Genomic DNA, 19479 nt, shown 5'->3' on the forward strand with positions numbered 1-19479 from the left:
GGGGTCATAAATTGGACTTTATTATTTTATAATGTCTCCTAAAGTGGATACATTATACATTATTATGTTATTATATAATAATAATAATTATATAACTTATATGTTACTATGATTTCTGCAACAAGTTTTATCAATTTACAAATAAAAGGCATTTGACCAAGCCTGATTTTAGCCTCTGATTTAAGGGGACGTGTCTGTATTACTTCAATGTAAACGCCCATTTCTGTTATTGCCAGACGTTTCCATAAGAAATAACTAGTGTAACATATGCAACTCTCTCGAAAACTTTCACTACATTTTTTTTACTATCAAGATTAACAAATCGTCAAAAGTATTGATCATTTGGATCTATTTCCAACAGATGAAATATTGCAGTTATGAGCACTGAGCAGATGACAGTCTATCGTGAGAATGCGGTGATCTAATCATTGCAACGCAATTCATGCACTATCACGAATTCTTTCACAAAAATAACAATGCAAACACGTTGTAAATACATTAATAGCTGTGAAGTGTAACCGCATCATTTGCTTAATTTCGAGTTTTAGCAAGTGTCCAGATTAACGAACGCTGTGTGATTGACAACTTGGACGAATGGAAAGGGAGCGTTTCTCTCTGATACGAATTCTGTATATAATTTAATCACAGTTTAAATACGATTAGGCCTATTCTTTATCCTTAAAATATAAACGGCGTGAAGTTGATTTTTTAGGCACTGGCTTGATTTACTAATGCATAACAGCGTAGCAATCGAACGATTTTGAGAAAAATATTAGCTGCATAACCTTGAATAATTATTATCAGAAATCATTGATGACAGATAAAGCATTACAATAAACTTAAGTACTTACAAGTTTGCAGGCACATCCATATCGTAAAAATTGGTCTGCAAGCCGAAATTGACCAAATAATCCACAATGAAATGCACTGACATTTACATTGTCAAAAAAAAAAAAAAAAAAACTTATCGTAACATTAGAATCGTTTAAAAGGTAGCCTAATAGTATTGATCATGTGTCGATCTTTTATCACCTCGTGTTATGCTATACACGCTGATTTCACGCAGCCGTTACTTTGAAATCGAAAGCGAGGCTCAAACCGGAAGTGTCGCCTTTAATCACTGAGTGTCGCGAACTTATTTACTGTCTATGGTCGCGAATGCGATGGCATATTGTTGCTTAATGTAGAAATGAGTTACTCAAAAACTGTACATAAATTTCTTTCATACTTTAGAGTGATTTTTTTTTACAATTCATAAAGTAAAAAAAGAACCAAGAACGAACTACAAACATATCCTATGTTGGATATTAACATCCAATAGTGTAAATCGCGGCAGCAATTTCAGATTAGTAGTCCAAGGCATAGAGAGGCTATAGGCATACTCCACTTTAAAATAAAAATTGTCAACTTGACAACTTGGACGAATGGAAAGGGAGCGTTTCTCTCTGATACGAATTCTGTATATAATTTAATCACAGTTTAAATACGATTAGGCCTATTCTGTAACCAGAAACTGTCTGGTTACTGACATTCTTTTAATTATCTTCCTTTCTGTTCAGCAGAAGAAATTCATACAGGTTTAAAAAAACACAAGGGTGACTATATGTGATGGCAAAATTTTCATTTTAAAGTGGAGCATCCCTAAGTCCCTCCCCTCTGCTTTCAGCTCATGGGACCTTATTTCGTAATTAATATGTGGTAGTCAATGGCAAGAGACAACTTATATTTTTATTCCATCTAAACTGTGCCCTGAATTATGACATTTGTCAATTTAAAAGATAATTATGAAGTCAAGAAAGTCACAGTTTATTAAAACAAAAGATTAACATTTAGTTTTATGTAAATATCGCTTAATGAACTACATCTCTCATCTTGCACTATATACGTCAAAGATCCTTTGCTCATGTGTACAGTCTGGTACAAAACACTCAAACATGACGGTGTAACATCATGATTATAACATAAGACTATAGAAAAAAATGACAAAATGCCTTTTGGGTTTGTAGTTTTTGTAATTACATATTTTCAGTCTTATACTTTCTTGACTTTAAAATGTATCTTTTAAATTGACAAACATCATATGTGTAATTACGAGCACAATGCAAACGAGATCAAAATATTTGTTGTCTCTCACCACTGACACTTCCGGGGTTCTTCCCACCTGAGCCTAACTTTCGATTTCAAAATGGCGGATGCGTAAAATCAGCATATTGCATGTATGCACAAATCTGGGTGAGGCTAAACAATCAGTTTTGAAGTAGGCTTCTGCAGACACGGTGTTTGATATCCTTTGACATCATAAATACCCACTTTAAAAAAACATTATACATTTATTGCTGTATTAAATGTATTATAATTAAAATTATTATGTAATGTTTATCAACTAAAACTTCAAAACCCAGTTTCACAGACATATATCGCATTTACCTCTAAATTTACCTCTAATCTGTTTTTATATTTCTGTTTGAGGGCCAAATTTTAGAACTATAACATAACTGTCACCTTATACTTCAAAAAATGTAACATTCAAACATAACTACACAAACACACTAGTTACAGATCCTTTGTTTTAATAAGTACATTAACCATTTACTCTACTTTACAGATTTCACAACTCATCGCAACAGTTACAGACATCAGCACCACAAGCACCATGGTCACTGCCCATGACAGCAACAGTGAGGTGAAGACCTGCAAGATTGCAGACGAGACTGGGACCATTCCTATGTCCCTTTGGGACAATCAAATTGATCAGGTTGTAATTGGAAAAACATATGAGGTCACAAATCTCTCAACGAGATTGTTCAATGCTAAAATTCAGTTAACCACCACGAGAAACACTAAAATCAGGCAACAAACCACAACTATTATAGGGTGACCAAACGTCCTGTTTTCCCAGGACATGTCCTGTTTTCACGTCCTGTCCTGGCCGTCCTGTCTGTTTTTTATAAAGTGATGAAAATGTCCTGGTTTTCATTATTTTTCATTGGGCCATTAAGCGTGTACTTTAAATACATGCTTGCCTTTGCACACAAAACATATGAAACCGGCTTCGGCTTCGCCCCGTCTTGTTATAATCAGCGCGTTCCTCAATCCGCAGCGGCAAGCAGAGAGCACGTCAGAATACAGAGGCCTGTGTGTGTGTGTTCATCTAAGCCTCATTGGTCTGTCACACTGCTCGTCAATGTCAGAATATTTGAAATGACCAATCAAATCAAAGTAGGCGGACTTTACGTTCACAGACACAGAATTTCATTTTTAGCAGCGTGACTCGACCAGGACTCGACGGTCGACGCTTCAGTTTACGGTCAAGTGCGAGATCAGATGTAAGTAGCTAACAGCAAAAAAAAAAAAAAAAAAAAAGCCCAAATGTAAATTCACAGATAATTTACAGAGAAAATTCCCGTTTTTTTCGTTTCGGTCGGGATCCGTGTAAAGCAGAATGCATGAACTGCAAAGCTGGAACGTACTTGTCAGTGTCAAATAAAGGTGCTAGCGAAGTAGAAGCCCACATAAAGAAAGTATAGGCTACAAGAGAACATCAGGAGGATTGAAATTGTTTTTTTACTGACATAGTGTAGTAGATTTTTATTTTTTTTGGTAGATTTTAACCTGCTATGGCCATGAAAAAAAATAGTGTCATGTAAAAGGTGTTGAAAGCCAGGGCTGCCAACTCTCACGCATTGAGCGTGAGACTCACGCAATTGACACTTTTCACACGCTCTCACGCCACACATCCATTTTCTCACGCACAGAAAAATTGCGGAGCAAAGAGGTACTTTTAATATTAAACTAATTATCAGCTCTTAGATTCCGTCAATTTTATTACGAAATTCAGACAAAAAATACGTTTGGCGTTTGTAAATGTGACGTGACAGATCGCTGAGCGCCTCATTTCAAGTGCACGTGAACCGATCAGCTGTTACTTTTTTATTTAAAGATGCAGTACAACTTACCGAAAGTATACATAATATCGACCAATTAGTGTTTTTCAACCACGGAAAGAGGTCAATATATAATAGCAGGAGAACAATTATGTCACATAACGTTACATTTACCTTAGGAAAGCCATTTAATGACCATAGCATGTTAATTGAATAGAAAAAATAGCTAGAGAGGAGATTTTGCTGAGCACTATATTACATATTTATTATATTTTTACTTATGTCATTAAATAATTGTTATTATAACAAAAACTGAATTATATTTAATTTCATTTGTTATTTTTAACCTTTAATAATACCAGCAGATTGGGCCCTCTATGTTTACAGCATTAGGTGAGATTATTTTTTTAAATAAAATTTAAAATAAACATGTATCCAAAGTAGTCAATACTGAATCAAAATCGGAATCAAATCACAAGAATGGAATTGAAATCTTGACATTTTTGTCAAGCAATAATAAAAACTGTATCCTACCAGTCATTGTACAATGTAAACATTGTAACATGTTGTCACTAAACTTCATAAAATTCTATTTAGTTACCAAATGTTTTGACAATCAATTGTGATGCAATATTTGTTTTTACATACATTACATTACATAGTTACATTACCAAGTATAATGGATCTCTCATTGTGAAAGTAAACATTGACGAGATCTCATTGACCATCACAAACTCAGTTTTGACCAAATTTTTGAAAAATGAGACTGATTCAAACTACCTAGATGCCCAAGACGTTGAAGAGTTTATACTCACCTGTGGGCCTGTCACTGTGTCTTTTACAGATGACAACCATGTCACAAATATAACAAAATCAACACCAATTGACACACAAACTGACACAGAACTTTGCAGAATCGCAGAAGCGGTGTCATCACAAACCACTGAAAAACAGAACCCTGGTGAAAAGAGACCCGCTTCACCTGCACAAAAACAAATAGAAGCAAAACAAACACCACCAAACACAAATGCAGACTAAACATAGCCTATGCCAAACACATAGATACATGGTGGTTTTATTTTTTTTATGGAATTGTAATACTTTCATTTGTATTTTTTTACATTATGAAAAGTAGATATTTATAGTTTTTGGTCAATTTATACCATATAATTTAACTAAGAATTTACTGGAATTGATAAATATTTTTGTTTTATACTGTTAGTTATTGTAACTGATTACATCTGTTCATAATTTTGTTTTATATTCACTGTCTGTCACAGTGTCTGGGTTGTGTTCTTTGGGTCACCACTAGATGTCCTCCTTCCCCACGGTGTCTGTCACATTCGAACTACATTCCTCATGATCCTTGTCTCTTCATTGCACTCAGCTGTCCCTTGTCACTCATTATTACACTCAGCCAATTCCCCATTAGCATTGTCATTTACCTGTGTATTTATACCCTGTCTGTTTTAGTATGTGTTACGGAGTCCTTGTTGTATATCACGCCACTTCTGTGTCCTGTTCCTGCCTGTTCTTGTTTTTGTGTCTCATGTTGGATTGCTTATTTAGATTTTGGATTTCTGCCTGGAGGACTACGATTTGGATTACCCTTAATAAATGATTATACTGCTATTGGATCTTCCCTGGTTTCATTAAGTGTGGATCGTGACACTGTCAATGTTCAAACTTTTGTTCACTTACTAATTCTCACACTTTAATTTAACACTTAATATTTACTATTCTTTGTTTTTTTGCTTTAACACTTTGCTTTTACATTTATTATAACATGTTCAAATCTTGTTCTGAATAAAAATAAAATGTTCAACAGCAATGTAGGCCTACCATGTCACTTCTTTCTTTAAAGGTGCCCTTCCATGGATTATTTTATTATTTTAAAATGTTTCCTGGGCTGCCCTTATAATGTTATTATATTTTATAGATCAAAATTTCTTATAATTTAGAAATAAAATACCTTTTTCTTAGCCTGATTTTAGCCTCTGACTTCAACACTCTGTTTGAAGGGGTGTGTTTCCTGTGATACTGCAGTATAAACGCACACTGCTGTGATTGGCTGCTGTGAGACCTCAGTCAGAGGCTCAGTGCCATAGAGAGAAATGGTTTCTCTCTCTATGGCTCTGACTTAAGTCTAAACCTGTTGATCACATGAATGAACATTTTATCATTACAATGCAGTTTCTGCACTCTCACTAATGATTTCACCAATGCAAACATGATGTACGTACAGTACTTCGTTGTACAGTTTAACAGCATCATTGATTTAATAACGAGTTTTGGCAAGTGTCCAGATAAACTAGCGCTGGCTTTGTGTGATTGACAGCTTGGACGAATGATAAGGGATTATTCTTTGATCGCTATCTGTATATTAATCACAGTTTAAGTAAGATTATTTTCATCCTACTAACAGAAACGACGTGAAGTTGATTGTTTAGTCACTGGCTTGATTTACTGATGCATAAACAGTATTAGAGCCATATTGAAAGAGCCATTTTGGACCAAATAAATAAATTAATAAATAAATCTGTCTGGACCCGCAAAAAATTAAAAGCCGTATATAAACCTTATAATAAAGGCAACACATGCTATAAGTGTCTATATTAGCTTTATTAGCCCCCTACTATCAAAAATGATAAGTAGGCTACAAATACATAATGAGCATTCATGATTAAATGTTTATTTTCCCTGCAGCGCATCCTGGAGAGAATGACGCACCACGTGACTACTCTGCTGTACGATTGTGCTTTAAGTTTAACTTCCATTATAATTTTTATGTATTATGTTTCGTTGTTTCGTTTAGACTCCCTCATTGTTTATTCGTGTATTATTTTTACAACGTTGAAAAACTTTAAAACCCTTTCACACCTTTCACACGTAAGTTTATTCTGACTGACCCCCCCCCCCCCCCCCCCCAGTTCAAGACGACTGTTATGGTTCCCATGGTGATGCGTCATTGCGTGTCACGTGACACACCGCAGCAACAACAGAGCTGAATGAATGATGATCTGCTTTTATGTCATTTTTTCCTTTTTTTATTCCAAATATTCACAAATTTGTTAGATATGGCATAAAATATCTCATATTCCGATTGTCAAATATATGCAAGTGGAAGTGTTTTGTTGTTTAAACACCTTTATAACGATCGCGTTAGTTGAGCTGTATGCGCGATGGTCGCCGCCATGTTAGTTTGTGCCGCAGACGCAGTTCAGAGAATCGGATCTGTTGGATTTACAACACGTGAATTCATCCACTTCTCCCGAAATACTTAAAAGTAAGTGGCTGATGAACTGGGAGAAGAATAGAGTAAACATTAAAGTTACTTACACGATTTGTATCTGATATAAATAAAACGTGTCGAATTATAATGGAAAGGATTATTATTGCCTCTTCCTTTGACATCAGTGTGTATTTTTACAAACTCTTAATGTATTGTTTTTTAGTAATTATGTGAATTTATATGTCTGAAACATAAAATAAACAGTATGTGCTTGCCTGTCTCAACATTTGAATTTAGCAGTTGATCATGTGATGCACTGACCGTTCTAATCTATGGTTCTAATCACACAGGTGTGTGGGACCAGCCTAGACTAATTCGCCCCCCATGTTCCAACGTCTATGCACCGTTATCAGTATTATTTGTACAACTAATGTTAACACCGAATGCTACACACGTGAGTAATGTTATCTATTTTTCGTTTTAAATATAACTTACTTAACATTATACTGTAAGTTCGCTAGCGTTACCACCTGAAGTAACTTACTGTGGTAATAAGCTTTTTTTCTGTGGATACCGCAAGGTAACGTTAATTATTTATCTACCTGTGTGGTTGGCTTTATTGTTAAAATGTAATGTAAAAAGTTTAGTAAAGGAATCTAGGTAGTTCGTGGGAATTTGCCCATTCATTTAAGTTGCCATTGTCGGCCTAGGCACTCGAAGGTCCGCGTGCTCGAAATGGACGACACGAGCTGCTTAACCTAATGGTGACTTGGACGTTTTCTAAAATCGCATATAAAGTGGCCCAAATTACCATAAATTACCATAGGCCCTGGGTGGACGCCTCTGGGGGTGCCAGTGCACTACGGGCAGGTCCACCAAGTGCTTTTGGTGTCCGCCAACTACCTACTCTTCACCGTAGTCCTCCTCAGTGCCAGGGAGCCCCTATTTGGACCCCTAACCACCTATTCTCTTCTTCATTGCCACGAAGTGCCTATGGGGTCCCCTGACCACCTAAACTTCACCATAGTCTTCCTCGTTGCCCACGAAGTGCCTATTTTGACCCCTAACCACCTATCCTCTTCTTCATTGCCACGAAGTGCCTATGGGGTCCCCTGACCACCTAAACTTCGCCATAGTCTTCCTCGTTGCCCACGAAGTGCCTATTTTGACCCCTAACCACCTATCCTCTTCTTCATTGCCACGAAGTGCCTATGGGGTCCCCTGACCACCTAAACTTCACCATAGTCTTCCTCGTTGACCACGAAGTGCCTATTTTGACCCCTAACCACCTATCCTCTTCTTCACTGCCACAAAGTGCCTATGGGGTCCCCTGACCACCTAACCTTCACCATAGTCTTCCTCATAGTCCAAAAAGGGCCTATTTTGACCCCTAACCACCAAGTGTTTTTTGTGAGTGTGTGTAGACGTTCCCCTCTCTGTATGTTTGTGGGGGCCGTGTGACGCAGCTTTCTATGAATTTTCTGGCCCCTAGCACCTCCAGGGGCCGAACGAGGTTCGGTGTGGTCCGATCGCCCCGAAATTGACACACACGTCCCGTCACGGGCCCCTGGGACGGTGTCCAGAGTTCCGTGTCCCTCTGACCTTTTTTCGAGCTAATTGGCCACCAACAGCCCTATGGAATAAGTTGCAGGTGGGACATCAAACAAACAGGGGCCAAAAGGGGTCAAAAGGTCGCAGCGACCCCAGATTCGACACGGTGCTAGTCCAGGGGCCCCCGGTTCTAGATCCTGGATTTGGTGGTTCTAGATCGGTTCTAAGTGTGTGTTTCGGCAAAATGGTTTGAAAGAAACGCCCGATCGGCCCGAAATCGACGTATGCGTCCCGTCACGGGCCCCTGGGACGGGTTCTAGAGTTCCGTGTCCCTCTGACCTTTTTTCGCGCTAATTGGCCACCAACAGCCCCATGGAATAAGTTGCACGTGGGACGTCAAATAAACAGTCGCCCATAGGGGTCAAAAGGTCGCAGGACCTCGAAATTCGTCACGGACGACCGCCACGGGCCCCCGAGTCGGGCCCCAGAGTTTCGTGGCTCTAGGTGCTTCCTGAGCCTAGAGGGCCCTCTAATCCTAACTGCTGAATTAACCCTAGCAGACACATGCTCCCATAGAGATCAATGGGAGACAGAGAGGTGCATAAAAAATAGCAAAAAATAAACCGGGCGCGTCTCGACCTGGCCCGCTCGGTATGTCGCAGAGGGCCACGTGACGCAACTTTTTGCCGAGTTTGGGGGCCCCTCGGAGGCCGCGCGGGAGCCACTGACACGTGCCACTTATCCCATTCATTTTCATAGGCGTTTGGTGAACATCCCACCTGTAACTTATTCAACAGGGTTCCTTTAAGCTGCCCGTGGACCTGTCATTTTAAGGCTAATTATGCATAATTATGAACTGTAAAGAGCCCCAACATGTTAGATTGTCTTCCCTGTGCACTGTACTGCATGTTTTAAGTAATAAAACATTAATAATCATGAATTATGACCCATTGATGCATTGACCACGGACAGCCTAAAGAGGTCCCGTCGAATAAGTTACAGGTGGGCAATTCCTATGATTTTACTGGGTGTGCCCACCTGTAACTTATTCAACAGGGTTCCTGCAAGCTGTCCGTGGACATGCCATTTTAAGGCTAATTATGCATAATTAGGAACTGTAAAGAGCCCCAACACGTTGCGTTGTCTTCCCTGTGCACTGTACTCTATGATTTAAGCAACAACTCATATCTTTCCAAAAACTCACCTGTATCTTTCCGAAAACTCTCCCGTATCTTTCCCAAAAACTCAACCGTATCTTTCCAAAAACTCACCCGTCCATATCTCGGCGCCTGGTGGCTATGATTTATGTAATAAAACATTAATAATCATGAATTATGACCTGTTAATGCATTGACCACGGACAGCTTACAGGAACCCTGTCAAATAAGTTACAGGTGGGATGCTGTTTTCGACTTTGAAATTTTCAGCGGTCGAGTGATTTTACAAAAGTGCCCACCTGTAACTTATTCGACAGGGTCCCTGTAAGCTCTCCATGGACATGTCATTTTAAGGCTAATTTTGCACAATTATGAACTGTAAAGTACTCCAGCATGTTTGATTGTCTTTCCTGTGCACTGTACTGCATGTTTTAAGTAATAAAACATTAATAGGTATGAAATATGACCTATTAATGCATTGACCACGGACAGCTTACAGAGGTCCTGTCAAATAAGTTACAGGTGGGACCTTCCTGTGCCCACCTGCAACTTATTTGACAGGGTCCCTGTAAGCTGTCCGTGGACATGTCCATTTAAGGCTAATTATGCATAATTATAAACTGTAAAGTACCCCAACATGTTTGTTTGTCTTCCCTGTGCACTGTACTGCACGTTTTAAGTATTAAACATGCATAATAATGAATTATGACCTATTAATACATTGACCACACACAGCTTACAGGGACCCCGTCAAATAAGTTACAGGTGGGCCCTTCCTGTGCCCACCTGTAACTTATTCGACTGGGTTACTGTAAGCTGTCTGTGGACATGCCATTTAAATGCTAACTATGCACAATTATGAACTTTAAAGTACCCCAACATGTCTGTTTGTCTTCCCTGTGCACTCTACATTATGTTTAAAGTAATAAAACATTTACAACCCTGAATTATGACCTATTAATACATTGACCACGGACAGCCTAAAGAGGTCCCGTCAAATAAGTTACAGGTGGGACCTTCCTGTGCCCACCTGTAACTTATTTGACAGGGCCCCTATAAGCTATCAGTGGACATAGGTGTTATAACAAATTAATTACACATGTTTTGATTACACGTTCAGATCAATTAACCCTTTAACCAGTTTGAACCAATTGAATAAAATCTCTAATTCAATTTTCACAATAATACTTGGAAAAAAAAGACAGACAAGAAGTTAAAACTTCAACCAACAAAAACAACTTTATTTAAAACAAAAAAACGAACACTGCAAGGGGATAAAAAAAAAAAAGTCTCAAAAAACGAACGCTGGAACAGGATAAACAAAAAAAAAAAAAGTCTCTCAAAAAACGAACACTGGAACAAGGGTAAAAAAAAAAAGTCTCAAAAATCGAACACTGGAACAAGGGTTAAAAAAAAAAAGTCTCTCAAAAAAGCGAACACTGGAACAAGGGTAAAAACTCAAAATCTCTCCAAAAAAACCGAACAACCGGAGCAAACGATGAAGGCAACGCCTATTTTGGTTTTCTTCGCCTGTTCATGGCCGCCTTTACCTTTTCTGCGGCCTTCTTTCGGCGGTTGATCCCAACGAGCGTCGTGGAGCTCGCGGAGAAGATGGCCTTTTTGACCTTCAGCGGTGACACAAGCTTCTGGCTCGAGCCCAGCGACTTCAATGGAGTCAGCAGCACCGTCGCCTTGCCTCTCCGTGCAGGGTACTTTCTGGGGGGGGTGCTCGGTTCCTGTGGCTCCTGCTCGTCTTGGGATCCCTTCTCCGAGGCCTCCTCCTCCCCGTGCTGTGCAAGGTAAAACAAATGCGTACACACAAAGACATGGTGAGCAAGCGATCGTGATGTTGCAAACGATTTTAACACGCTAGGTTCACTGCAAGTCAAAGGTAGCCAACTTACCTCGCTGGACTCGGGGCTGGACGCCCCAGACTCCTGGAGCTCCATGCGGGTCCCCTCGGGAGTGGTGCTGCCCGACGTGAGCTCCTCGTCCGGGGACTCGGGAGCTCTCCTCTTTAGGGGTTGCTTGCCCTTACCCTTGGCAGGCCGCTTCCCCGAGGTCGGCTCCTTCGACGGGGATCCCCTCTCCGCACCTTCCAGGGCAGCGTCGAACAGCCTGCGGTGCTCCATGGCCTGCTGGGGAGTCAAGTTGGCCACATAAAATTTGTCCGCCGTCCGCGTGTCGTGGCACATGAACTTGGACAGCTTCACCCGGTCGTCATTGTTGTGGGTGAACTTGATCTGGAAAGACAGAGACAGAGAAAAGTCAAAACCAATGCCGCCACCAGGGAAGGCCGCCGAAATACGCGCCAGAGCGCCCAAAAACACTTACGTGACTGGCAATGGACGTCCGGACGTCGGTGAAGGTGGGGCAGCCGGGAAGGCCCATCGACTTCCAGGCCTCCTGGAAGTAGCAGTTCAAGTTCTTGCAGGGGTTTTGGGTGGACGTGAAAAACAGGTATTTGGCCGTGGGACCGCCCGGCAGCTGGTCCTTCAGCTGGAGGAACCTCGTCACCCACCCAAACTCCTCCTCCGTCAAGGCGATCTGGGCCGACCCGAAGGCCATGTTGGTCTTGTGCTGGGCTATCTGTGGACACACGGGGGGGGGGGAACGACAGTCAGGAGAGGCGGCAAAAACAAATCGGGCACAACAAATAAAAGTCAGACGCTCACATTGATGAGGTGCGCCCTCTCAGAGGAGGATTTACGGGCCCCCACAACCTCCTGGATGGTGATATTCTGAAAAACACCCCCTCTGTGGCCGTAAATGCAGGAGAGCAGTGCCGCAAAGTGCCCGTAAAACCTCCACAGGTTCTTCAGGCTGGGCTCCTTCTCCAGGAGGTCTAAAGATGGGAGAGAAGCACAACGTCAAGGTTCAAACGTTCGTTCGGCAACAGGTGAGTACCTCGAGTCGGGGAGAAGGTAAAAGACAACTTACCCAGTAGCTCGGGGATGGCCTTGGCCGCGAGCTCCCGGCACCTCAAAAGGGTGGCCTTGGCAAGGATATTCGTCTCCTTGCCCTCCTTGACCGCCGTCTGGTGGACGGCCAAGCCCCTCTTCAGGGACTTCCTCAGGCTCCCCATCTCCCTGCGAAGGCCGACCAGGGCTTTTCTGGAGAGGCGGCAGGACTGCGGAGGGGTTTCGGAAAGGAACCGCATGAAGCAGCCGACGTTCAGCACGTAGTGCTGGATGGTGGTCACCGCCATTTTGGCCTGTCGGAGGGAGCTGACCCAACTGCGAGAAGACAAGAATGGTTACAGAGGCGATAGATTGTTTTCAAACTGAGCCCACGACGGGAGAAAAGCTACTCACCTGTGTATCCTGGCAGTGTCGTCCAGGAAGCGGAAGTCGGCCAGGTTTTTCTTGCCCCTCGACATGACCGCCAGAAATTTCTTGATGCGGTACACCTGACAGCCAACGTTTTCTTTCAACTTGGTGCCAGGGTCTGGGCCTTCCCTGTGCCGCCTGTACTCCTCTACGATCTCGTCTGCAAAAAGAGAAAGAGAGAAAAAAGTGAGAACAGAGGAAGTAGTACATTGTCCACGGACAGCTTACAGGGACCCTGTCGAATAAGTTACAGTTGGGCACAGGAAGGGCCCACTTGCAACTTATATTACAGGGTCCCTGTAAGCTGTCCGTGGACAATGCAAGAGTTAGTGTTAGCACAGCCACAAGTTAAAAAGATAAAACAGATAAAAGCGTCACACTCACTCAGCACCACCACGTGGTCGGGGTAATGGGGTTGATCTTCCTCGACGTCCTGCGGCTGCCGACTCGTGGAAGGCTTCTCCCCGTCTCCCTCAGGTTTCTCCTCGGGCAAGGCAGGGGGCTGCTGAACGGCAGAGGGCACCTCGGGGGAAGACTTGACGTCCTCTTCCACGGGACCGCGCTCCTCTTCTTCCGGGCCGAGAGAGGAGAGGAGCCTTTGGGCCACCTGCCCGATGCGGGTCGAGCCCAAGGAGGTCGACCTCCTCTTGAGGATTCGATAACGCCTGGTGACCAATATGAGCGTCTCACTTAGGGTGTCGACTTGCTTGTTCAGGTCGGCCACCTGAGTTCTGAGGAGGCTCTTTACTTGTTTGCAGCCTGCCTTTTTGGCACTCCTCCTCCTCCAGGTCCTCTGGGTCTTGGGGGCACGACGGGTCCTCCTCCATGAGCTGCTGCTCCTCCAGGTCGAGGGTGGAGACCATAGGTACGGCCGGGTTGGAGGCCCTCAGGGCAGTCAGCTTGGAAAGACACACTCTCCTCTTGCAGAAGCGGAGCGCTTCGTCCTGCACCCCCACCGAGACCTCAGAGTGCGTACGGATATGGCGGTCGAGGCGGTTGGAGAATTTGTTGCACGCCGGAACCGGGCAGAGGCCTGCACGGGCGTTCACTCGCCCCGACTCCATGGCAAGGAGGAGCTTCCTCTCCTCCTTGTTCTTGACGCCGTGGGTGACGACCAGGTGCTGGCCGAGGCGGGCGTAAGAGCGCAAACAGATCGGGCACGTTTCGATGGGCATCTTTCCACGACTGGACAGCAGACAACGGGCTCGCAGACTCGCTTGGTGGTGGTCTAGTGTGGACTGACTAGGGGTCGACTCGCTCCCTTAAAACCTGTACTGTACACTTACCTGAAATTGGAGTGCAATTTTAAGTAATTTACTGTACACTTACCTGAAAAGGGAGTGTATCATCCCAGCTACAGCTTAATAGGCTTTCCATGGTCAGACTGGACAGGTTGTTATTACAGTTTTATTTTAAATTTTAATATTTTTTTATTTTATTTTAAGTGTTTATGAAATAAAAATGCATGTTTATGATCTCTACTGTGCGTGGATATGTTTAACTTTATCCCTTGTAATTTTCCTTTTATTAATACATTTTAAATATTTTTTGAAAATGCAATTATTATTATTTTTTTTATGAATATGTAAAAAGCGACCCTAACCCTTAAACTTAATTTCAGTCATACGGTGTAAACAGCTGCTGCCACCCCCTTCGACAAGGTAATTTCAAAGTGTTATTTTGAGAATATTTCAGACTACAGAGGTCCCGTCACTTAAGTTACAGTTGGGCACAGGAAGGGCCTACTTGCAACTTACATGACAGGGTCACTGTAAGCTGTCTGTGGACATGACATGTCCACGGACAGCTTACAGGGACCCTGTCGAATAAGTTACAGTTGGGCACAGGAAGGGCCCACTTGCAACTTATATTACAGGGTCCCTGTAAGCTGTCCGTGGACAATGCATTAATAGGTCATATCATGTTTCTAGAAGTTCAAACTGAACTAACTTTGTTTCCATTTGTCAAAGATGCTACTGACTTGCCCGTTGTGCCCATCAAAAGTTGTGCACCTAAGGCACCACCTGAGGTCACAGCACCAAATAGAAAATTCAGAGGAAAGGAAAATATTGCTGAAACTTGCCAGGGGTAGAATAAAGCTAAGGAACATCAGGTGTCCTGAGTGTGACATCATTTTTGAAAATGTGGAGCGACACTTAAAATCGGGCCATCCAGAGCTGACAGTAAGTCTAATCTCAAACTAGCATACTTGTTTTTGTGAATTCATTTAAAAAATGTTTTGAATAAAACTCTCTTCAGGGAAAAAGGGTCAAGTTGTTGACCAAACAGTTAAAGAAAGAGCTAGCAGAGGAACAGCTACAAAAACTGAACAACGGTCAACAACTTGACCCTCCAGTCCTGTCAGCTCTGGATGGCCCTGTAGAGACCCCTCTGCCTATCCCAGAGGAGTGCCTCCAATTGCTGGGTAGGTTTTGAATGATTTTCTTGCAATGGGAGTATAACATATTTTTTTACAAGGTGTTGATCAAACTATTGAGTCTGCTTGTGTGTGTGTGTGTGTGTGTGTGTGTGTGTATGTGTGTGTGTGTGTGTGTGTGTGTGTGTGTGTGTGTGTGTGTGTGTGTTTGTGTGTTTGTGTGTGTGTGTGTGTGTGTGTGTGTGTGTGTGTGTGTGTGTGTGTGTGTGTGTGTGTGTGTTTATTGTAGACGAGTTTGAAATGGAAGGGGCTCCAAGCTTTCTGGGTAAGTGATCAACATGTAATTATGCTGTCTATACAAGAACAACACATTAATAACTTTTTTTTATTTTTGATTGTAGCCCTTCTTATGGAGAACAATGAGCCACCCAAAGAAGCGCAAAGCCTCGGTAGGTATCAGGTGAACAATTGTTTAAACTTGTCCTGTATTGTTTTTCTCCATGAACAGGACATAAAAAAAAAAAAAAAGAACTTTTTCTTGTTCTTCTTAGACGAGTTATTCAGGGAGGTAAGCGAGTATGAGCAGTGTTTTCAGGCGTCTTCAGGTGCACAAGGTAAGTAATAGGTGATAAGTTTACATGCATGAAACCAAGTTTTGTTGTTGTGTTATTTATTTTTTAATCGTTTTTCTTTGTTTCCCTTTTCTTCAGGACAACACAGACTTGTGCACTGTCGACCTCAGCGACCTGCTTGATTTGTAAATAGTTTGTATAAATGTATATAGTTCAAATATTTTATGCCATAGTTTTATATTTATTTCGTTTTATATATTATATATATTGTATTTATGTTTTACATATTGTATTTTCAAATATATTTCTGTTTTACTGTCCTTTGTTCTGTTCAATTTGTACTTTTATAAATCATGTTAAATAAATGTTCATCGAATTATGGTTCAAAAATTTAAATTTTAAAATGATGGTTTTGTCTGTCTCATCTATTTGTCCAAAACATACCAACTATAGCTTATTTGACATGATCCAGATAGGCTTTCCGTGGACATGACATTTTAAGTCTAATGATGCATAGTTATGCCGATGGGACACATAGGCCATTCGTGGTCACACAGGAGGTCAGGGGGACGAATAGGCTGTTCGTGGTCAGTAAGCAGGGCAATGGGCTGTCACTTAGATTGGCCGTGGACGAACAGGCCGTTCGTGGTCAAATAGGCGGTCAGTGGGACGAATAGGCTGTCCGTGGTCACACTGGCGGTCAGGGGGACGAACGGGCACTTCGTGGTCACACGGGCGGTTAGGGGGACGAATAGGCCGTTCGTGGTCAGTGGGCGTGGTCAGGGCGTGGTCAGGGGGCGGTCGGGCGCTTCCTGGTCAAACTGGCGGTTAGGGGGACGAATAGGCAGTTCGTGTCAGTGGGCGTGGTCGGGGGCGGTCACGGGCGCTCAGTGGGACGAACGGGCGCTTCGTGGTCGGCGGGTGTGGTCAGGGAATCTGCCGAAAAGGCGGTCAGGGGGAGGCACGTGCGCTCCGTGGACGCCCGCCTGCAACCTATTCGGCGCGCGTCGAAACGATTGCAGGTGGCCGGGTGTCGCCCCCCTGTGGCCGATGCCCAGAATGCGGGCGAATCGGCCGAATTTCGTCGAGCTCCCGCGGGGCCGCCGAGGCCCCTGGGCCCGAGGCGACGCCTCTGGCCCGCCCCGCAGGGGCCCCCCTCGGTCGGCCGGGCCCCGAAAAATCATCTAGGGGGCGTCGCGCAGCGGTCCACTTACCTCCTACCACCGAGTGCCTAGCAGGCTGTTCGCGGACCCCCTCCCTAATGTGGCGGCCTAAAGAGAGTTAGGAATATGTGATTCAATCCTCCGAGCTAGAGCCTTGCATAGTATTTTGGTTGGACTGCTTTTGTTGAAGCAGTTCGGCACGTTGCTGCTGCTGATGGGCCGCTGAAAGTTCACATGGGCATATTTCTTGCTCTGCACTCCTACGCACTGCACAAACATATTCGTTTTCTGTAGAGGTTTTTGCCCTAAGCCGTAAAAAACAACAACAACAACAACTGTAATCATATGTGACCTAAACTTAGTGGCTGTTATATTGTCGACCAAATTGACTACGCCACCCCCACATTCTAGGATGGGGGACCCTAACAATGATCTCTTTGCACAGGCAGTTCAAATAAATGATCTAGAAGCCAGAGTACAAAAAAGTTGATTTACTTTATTAAATGACAAGTACTGTTCTTCTCTTATGGCTGAAGTGACTTGGTTGGTAACAATGTTATTCACAACACAAACAAACTAAAGAAAACAAACAAACAAACAACAACAATTCAACTCCACTCTAAATGGATTTAAAGTAAACTTAACCAAAATAATTCTCAAAAAAGAAATGAAAACAATGCTCCAAACAAATCAGAATCAAATTAAAAGAATACAATTAAAGAAATAAATCAATATAAAATTCAGATTAATTAAACAGACACATCATAATTTAGATCAAATGATAAAGAAAAAAACAATGATAAGAACGACACTCAAAATAACACAAATCAACCAGGAATCATAAAATGGTAATTACACCACATGGGAGGAACAAATCAAACCCCCCAAAAAATCTAAACCAATCAAACCATAATATGTAAAACACACAACCCAACAAGACCTCCCATACAGTGGTATGCCACTAAATAAAACAGGCAGACCCTGCAGAAAAATGAATGTCACAAAAATCAAAGTATAACAAATAAACAAAAAATAAAGCAAACAATTAAATCCCAAGTTCGGTGGGGAAAAAAACGATGGCCACTTGCCAAGAGAGGTTTTTGACCTGTAATCGAAACCACTTAATTTTTATTACACATACAACATTCTACATTCAAAACAATCATATAAAAATACTCACGTTGCTGATATGCTAAGGCTCACTTAATGGATGATTAAGATGCATCAGTCTCATTGAAAGGCAAAAGTGTTGCAATGCAGTCGTAGCTCAGCCAACTAATAATGCTCCTAAAAATACGCATTTTAATATTTTAACAATTTGAAATAAAACATAAACCAACTTGATCATTCACTCACGTCAGGTGGCCGAAACCAAACTTAAAATGGCACGCGCACTATGTTCTCACATCAGTCATTGGTGCAGGAGAAATCCTAGAACACATTTACTATAGTGAATACAATTTATACTGACATATATCTCCTTTAAGATCAACTACTATTAAAACTTACAGTATTTACTCACTCTGAATTGTCGGGCACAGTGGGTCAAACTGTTCTTTCAACGCGCCAGCAGAGGAAGAAACACAAACTCGCTCATCGAGCGTAAAACGAGAGCAAACGCTGTTTCCTTGACGCCCGCAAGACTTTAAACGCAGCCTGCCCATTACGTCATCTGCCCACTTAAAGGCGCAACATACTCATTCCGGTTACACATATATCACATTGACTGTGCTTTAATAACGTATTGAAATATTGGACTCCTCTTGACACAGGTGCCAGACCATTATGCATCAAATGATCAAATATCAAATAAAAGATTAACATACAGAAGGCCATGGCTGCCGCCTTCATTCACTTTCACATGGAAGCGGAGCACATCCCAGCAACGCCTCTCCGAAATCGCACATCTGGGCCGCTGGGCAGCACACGGCTTTAGCATCTCAAAAAAGCTCTTTGCCACTTTCATCATCAGAACTGTGAGTCAGAATGAGCTGCTGAGTAAAAAAAAAAAAAAAAAAAAAGTCTAACTCTTTAAACATTAAGAACTCAGAAACAGCTATGTACAGCGAAAACATACATTGTAATCAAATCACTGTCAAATCACTGGAAAACAAAAATAAGTCAGTGACCTCTGCTTCTTATAGAGATTCAAGAAATGATTTTAAGCATGCGTGCGTGCGTGCGTGCGTGCGTGCGTGCGTGCGTGCGTGCGCG

The 19479-nt window shown here is 42.3% G+C and overlaps 2 protein-coding genes and 2 long non-coding RNA genes across 5 annotated transcripts in view; 2 read left to right on the top strand and 2 right to left on the bottom strand.

The window, feature by feature from the left end:
* Positions 1 to 19479, top strand: part of LOC309497079 — a 284477-nt gene that overhangs the window by 51385 nt on the left and 213613 nt on the right. The gene's annotated exons all lie outside the window — the stretch shown is intronic.
* On the bottom strand, positions 10524 to 14328 carry LOC309496446 (uncharacterized protein; the record flags this gene model as incomplete). The annotated part of the gene is made up of 7 exons (XM_082166437.1): positions 10524 to 12067; positions 12159 to 12413; positions 12500 to 12669; positions 12765 to 13060; positions 13139 to 13313; positions 13538 to 13818; positions 13928 to 14328. 7 exons carry the CDS (start codon positions 14326 to 14328, stop codon positions 11336 to 11338), a joined length of 2310 nt encoding a protein of 769 aa, XP_082022563.1. The 3' UTR covers positions 10524 to 11335.
* LOC309496512 lies at positions 14835 to 16144 on the top strand. Of its 2 annotated transcripts, XR_014205142.1 has the most exons (4): positions 14835 to 15578; positions 15820 to 15855; positions 15932 to 15979; positions 16082 to 16144. It is a non-coding gene; the product is annotated as an uncharacterized lncRNA (long non-coding RNA). The 2 variants fall into 2 exon arrangements; XR_014205141.1 differs by having other exon boundaries at positions 14835 to 15855.
* The window catches only part of LOC309496447 (uncharacterized protein), a gene marked incomplete at both ends in the record, with an annotated part of 3401 nt that continues 2985 nt past the window's right edge, over positions 19064 to 19479 (bottom strand). Inside the window, one exon of the mRNA XM_082166438.1 lies at positions 19064 to 19239. Coding sequence (XP_082022564.1) covers positions 19064 to 19239 — 176 coding nt within the window. The remainder of the gene's footprint in view (positions 19240 to 19479) is intronic.

The sequence above is a fragment of the Leuciscus leuciscus genome (assembly GCF_965113295.1).
Source record: "Leuciscus leuciscus genome assembly, chromosome: 4".
Classification (NCBI taxonomy): domain Eukaryota; kingdom Metazoa; phylum Chordata; class Actinopteri; order Cypriniformes; family Leuciscidae; genus Leuciscus; species Leuciscus leuciscus.